Raw genomic sequence first — 6,185 nt, 5'->3', positions numbered from 1 at the left:
GCATTATCAGTGACAATAACATATTACAGGGTCGTGTTTACCGTATACGCGTGTAATGGATTACGGACGATAGTGGTTACCTTTTTCCTTGTGGTTCAATTCTAACAGAATCGAATTGTATTATGAACGTAGAGGGAATTCATACGGAAAACGTTTGCCTTAACCCCATCCGTTTGCCGGATCATCCGATCGCATGGCAATTTACGTACGAACGAGCTACACAAAAGTAACACGGACCGTAGTTAAGCATTTATATACTTATCGCTAAGTATACAAACGTAATGTGTTTGGAGGCCCAGTAGATTTTCCGAACATGTGACGATCACAATGAACAATAAATCAATGGCAATAGCAGTGATCTGTAGTGTTGACCGCTTAGGTTATCGTTTAAAGTTGAACGTTTTAATAGGGAATGTGTTTAGTCCGCTAAACGTTAGTAATTATAAATATTTATTACATCTACGTTTAATTTTAATTTATGTATACAAATATACTAAAATATGTACTCTAGATCACTGCTGTTGCCTTTGATTTATCGTTTAATGTGATCGCACTTGTTCGGGGACTTTGGCTTGCAATAAGTACACAAATGCTAAACTACGGTTCACGTAGCTTGTTCAGACGTAAATTGACATGCGATCGGGCGATCTCACGAACGGATTTGTATTTATGTCTCCGGACGGTATGCATTATGTAAACGATACGATCATTGATTGCGTATATGTATGCCGGATTAGAACAGTCTATACCGGGGCTTCAGTTCGGTAGTGACGCTCCGAAATATATTTGAAAATTAAGAAGAGAAAAATAAGAATCGACTCGATGACTCTTCGTATGCCAGTGCTTTCAGTCCGTATACTTAGGTTCATAGGAGGCCTTTGAAAGTCTCACGCGGTTTCGTAGTGGTCAAATGTGCAGTGATCCCCACCGTTGCCGCGAAAAGTTGTGAACATATTGCATGCGTTAATCGATTTCAGCACATCAAAGGTTTCACGTATCGCTGCGCAGGAGCCTACAAGGTCCGTAGAACTGTTTCGTCGAGACTTTGGCGTGCCGGTAGCACTACCCCCGTTCCGTAGACCGATCCTCGGCAGAACAACACCAGGACAATCTTCCAGTGGCGGCAGGGCCGGATTTAGAACAAGTGCCGCCCTAGGCCCTTTTAAATATGCCGCCTCTACCCCAAGAAAAAAAAATTGTAATTATTACAAATAAATTTATTTCATTTTAAAGAAATTAGGTCAATAGTCATTATAAACAAAACAAATAATAATTATAAATCCTAATTAGGCATTATCAGTATACATTTTGAATCTTAATCTTAAAATAATCTTAATAATCTTTAATCTTATACCTAGTAATACTTAATAGTTAAACTTATACCTAATCATAACCTATGTTATCTATAACATTTTACGACGAACTTTTTTAGACGCGAAATCGTCGATTATATCATCATAATTTATACTTCGAAGCATCTCAGATTCTATGTGTAGTATTGATGTCGCGTTTAATCTATCTGACTCCAAAGTTGAACGAAGATGCGATTTTACTCTTTTCAATGCTGAAAACGACCGCTCTGCTGTACAATTTGTTGCAAACGTGCACAAATACATACGTAACGCTGTTGTGACGTTCGGATAAATATCTATTAAATCATTTGTATACAACATCTTACAAAGTTCTTGGGCGTTTCTTTTTTTATCAGATTTAAAAAAAAGATGATCACGCAAATGAAGACATTCATTTGTAAATGATTCTTCAATATCATTAGGATATTGTTCTATTAGTGCCCTAGTTTTTTCAGAAATTATTTCCTCGTCAAAACTACAAATATTTGTAAGAAAATCAAACTTGACACATAAATTTTTATATGAACTGCCTCGCCTTACGAGTTCAGCATTCAATTTATCCAATATAACGAAGAATACATTTATTCTGAAATCTTCCTTGCCTGTTTCTGTGATCACTTCATTCATTGTTTCGTCGAATTGACGTTTTCTCTTAACAGTTCTCCGCTTGTCTTTTTTGTACTGCATTTCACCGCATATTTGTATAGCTTTTCCTTCATATTCTTCAAAATTATTTCTAATTCTAGATATGTACTGCTCTAAGGATCCATATAATTCAACAATCATTCCTAACTCAATATTAACTGATTGAAGTTTTTTATTAACTATATGAAACCTTTCTAATACTTCATTCCAAAAAACAGTCATAAAGCACATTTCTATAGTATTAAAAGGTTTCAAAAGAACTGAAGCGTCAAATTTTGTTACAGGTTTTTCATTGGCATCGTCAATAATAGCCTGTAAAGCGTTTTTAATTTCACTCCAAGAAGTACATAAAGATTTACCCGCTTCGTATCTTGCTGACCATCGGGTTTGAGACAAACTTTTTACACACTTAGACTTTTTTAAATAAAATAGTAAAATTTCCCAACGATGGGTAGATGCTGTGAAAAAGTTATATAATTCTTGTAGATATCTAAAATATGTTGTCGATTTTTCACAGCAATCCACGGCAGATATCCCCACAAGATTTAGGGAATGTGCTGAGCAAGGGACATAAATGGCCAACGGAATAACTTCTTTAATTCTGGCTTGAAGGCCAGTGTATTTACCAGCCATGTTACTGGCATTATCGTATGACTGCCCGCGGCAATTTTTAATATCCAAATTATATTGATTAAGTGTATCAAAAACTGCATCAGCAAGTTGTTCAGATTTATGCCCAGTATTGGCAATAAACTTTAAAAATCGTTCTATAGGAGTACCATCTTTTGAAATGTATCTTATGATAAAAGACAACTGATCAACATGGGATACGTCGGGCGTCGAATCAACGCTTATCGAAAAATACTTTGAAACTTTGACTTCTTCAACTATTTGTTTTGTAATTTTTTCTGCCATAATTTGTATAAACTCTCCGTATGTCTGTGAAGATAGATACGATGTATTACCACTACCGATTTTACCGTAATGGCGAATATGCTCTGATAGAAAGGGATCAAATTCTGCTAAAAGCTCTAATGTCATAATGAAATTACCGCTATGATACGACCCAAATTTTTCTTCACTGCCTCTCAATGGTAACCCTCGAATTACTAAAGAACGTACAGTAGCAACTATTCTTTTTAAAATATTTCGCCAATAATTGGTTTCTTGTTCTAATTGCAAAACAATTTCTTGGTTTATTTTACCTGCAGTTTTCCCCCTTTCGATTAATGCAACTGTTGAAGTTTTATGAGGAATAGAATTTTCGTGATCGTTTAATTTTCGTACAGCATTTTTCCAATCATTAAAACCAATAGTTACTAATGTTGATAAATGTGCACTTCCAAAGAGTCGACATGGTGCACAAAACACTGTACCAGTAGATTTCGAAAACACTAACCATGGTCGTGACTGTACTTCACCATTTATACGTGTTCTAACAAATAATGATTTATTTAAAAATCTATTTTTGTCAGGATACTCACGTTTAGAACATGTAAAATCATCATTTAAATTTTGATTTATTCCGTGTTTTGCCACATAATCGCGAGTTACATCATTAATAATCCATTTAGCCGGATCATTATAATCAATATAAAATGTAGCCGGATCCATATTTAAAGTAGAAGTTGTTAAATTATTAATGACCAAATCCGATTCGCACTTACTCGTTTCAATCTCTTCTAAATCATGTTGATGTTGTTGACCATTATCAGGTGCATTCAAAGAAGACGGTGTAGCAGGTTTAAAGAAAGTACTTAGTTTAGGTATTTTATTTAGAACTTTACTCTCTTTATATTCTTTATCTTTGGCTCGCTTTTTATACTCTGAACCACTAAAACGTTTACGACCGTCACTCATAGTGAAAAAATGCTAAATACTGTAAATTATTAATTATTATTTATTAAATATATTATGTTGTAATATGCACTCCCGACAATGACGAACAATAAACTGAAATGAATTGTGGTCGTGTGCGATGTGGATACACAATATCTTTAGCCAATTTCTATATATATTATATTTTTATCGTAATTACTTTTAGGAACAACTTATATTATTATATACCTAGGTAGGTATCTTATCTTTATAGCTCACATTACGAGAAAATTGATTTCGGGTTAGTGACATTTCAGTTTCATGCGCCCGTATATTTTACATACAGATATCTAAAAAAAAATCATATAAATATTTCATGCATTCATATGATTCTTTTTTTATTTCTTACAAAATTTGCCGCCCCAAAAAATTTGCCGCCCTAGGCCCGGGCCTCACGGGCCTAGGCGTAAATACGGCCCTGAGTGGCGGTCATCAACGGGGGGAGTGGGGGTGATAATGAAACTAACCCTACCGCAACTCATAGCACATACAAGATATATACGGATTATAGGTATGAATGTACAACGATGTCTGAGTACGTTAATAATATTAACGAGCTTTAACGTTAATGTATTGAAAAAGTGTTGACTTATAACATTTATCTTGCGATGATTGTAATTATATCGGTCGTGCGCGATACTACGATGGTACATTATCTGTGGTTAGATCGGAAAAATATTTTGCAATCACAAGTTTGAAAACTTGCGGATTGGTGTTGCCGGGCCAACGGCGCGCTAAATTTAAAAGACCATATCCTAAGGGGCGATCGACCTTACCATCCCTTACAACCGCCGCTGCAATCGTATCGGGTGCGGGTAACGATTTGTACTCCTCGCGCCGCGCGTACCGGCCGCATCGCGTTGTTTGTTTTAACGTTTCCAAAACGTGCACGCGCACCGCTGCGGCAATCGTCGGTGGCGACCGCGAGGCGTTATCTAATAATGTACCGTTTACGAAAGTGTACACGCACACACACACACACACACACATACACACACGCGCGCGCACAAAACACGTATGTACATGTAACCTGCCTACGGTTAACCGCGGTATCGGTACGCCAGAGCCAGCAGCAGCACGTCTACACAATGCGAGAGGCCCGCGTTGTGTTTTAAAATCAATATTAGAATATCGGTTACGTGGGCGTGTGTCTTTGTGCGGCGCGGATACCGCGATTATGTTTATTATTATTATTATTATTATTATTATTTTCTTTTCTTTTCTCTTTTTTTTTTTTTCTCTTCGTTTTCTATTTACAATAACGCGCACACACGCGCGCACGCAACAACACACTCGCACGCGAACGGACAAACGTAATTTGGATAAGGTGTTGACGGGGAGTCGTCTGTGTGAAAAATATACTGACAACGCCCTGCAGCGCACCGGGATTATTAATAATTATTACCCGTGATTACCTCTCGGTCAGACGTCGCCCCGTCACACCGTTCCACCCCACCGCGGTACGACCGAACACGTATACGTGTAATAGCCATGACGTGTATCTCGTACGAGCGCGCACAACCGTTGAACGCGTGCGCGCATGTGCTCGTTCATCACAGGGGAGGTATACGGCTCTACCCCCATCCTCCCCCCGAGCGAACGTACGCGATCCGACGCGACAACGGGAAAGACGCGCACGAGAAACATAATTAATAAAAATGCAAATCGATACGCCACCGACGGTATTCCTTTTTTTTCTTCATTCGTTTCGGGGTTTATTTTTTTTTTATTATTATTATTTTATTTATTTATTTTTTTTTTTACACGGACGTGTTGTGCGATACGCGCACGCAGAGACAAATAGCTAACCATTTTCGAACGGGGCTTTACTTCCTTATAATATGCCCCCGGTCCCGTGCACTACCCTGCCCGCCGATATCGTAGTCTCCGCTGCAACCCTTCGACCCTACGACCACCGCCGACACGTCGAAGACGACCCCGGAGAGATATTTATATTCGCCGGCTTAAAAACAACGTCTTGTGAAGGTTTTATTTTTTTTTTTTACACCTACTACATTCATACAAGGGAGCAGTAGTATTAATTATTTTTTAGAAAGTACGGACGGCAGGCGAATTCTCCAAAATCAATACCACCGTCTTCTTTGTCATTGTTGTTGTTGACGAAACACATCAAACGCGAGGGACCCTCTTGTATTAATGTCTTTTACTCGACGACTACGAATTGTATCAAATCATGAGATGCGAACACTAATTTTTCTGTTTCCCTCGAACACCGACGGTTACAATTTTCAATAATGTTTTAGAAATCGTTGTTTGTCGTCATATTGTTATAATGGTCCAATTATTTAT

At 37.7% G+C, this 6,185-nt stretch overlaps 1 protein-coding gene across 1 annotated transcript; it reads right to left on the bottom strand.

Annotated features, from left to right (window-relative positions):
- Positions 1 to 1,403: 1,403 nt before the first annotated feature.
- On the bottom strand, positions 1,404 to 3,857 carry LOC112684968 (zinc finger MYM-type protein 1-like). Its single transcript, XM_025556713.1, has 2 exons — positions 1,855 to 3,857; positions 1,404 to 1,794 (listed from the first exon to the last, which is right to left on the bottom strand). Exons 1-2 carry the CDS (start codon positions 3,855 to 3,857, stop codon positions 1,404 to 1,406), a joined length of 2,394 nt encoding a protein of 797 aa, XP_025412498.1.
- Positions 3,858 to 6,185: the final 2,328 nt, after the last annotated feature.

The sequence above is a fragment of the Sipha flava genome, unplaced genomic scaffold, assembly GCF_003268045.1.
Source record: "Sipha flava isolate LNK unplaced genomic scaffold, YSA_version1 259_pilon_pilon, whole genome shotgun sequence".
NCBI lineage: Eukaryota > Metazoa > Arthropoda > Insecta > Hemiptera > Aphididae > Sipha > Sipha flava.
This window is presented reverse-complemented; position numbering and strand designations above follow the sequence as displayed.

Bases quoted from the DNA above. Each gene is read 5' to 3' on its own strand.
- LOC112684968 (XM_025556713.1), bottom strand. From the start codon at position 3,857: ATGAGTGACGGTCGTAAACGTTTTAGTGGTTCAGAGTATAAAAAGCGA. The intron at 1,795-1,854 runs GTTTGATTTTCT...TGAAAAAACTAG, and splicing joins TATAAAAATTTATGTGTCAA to GGCACTAATAGAACAATATC.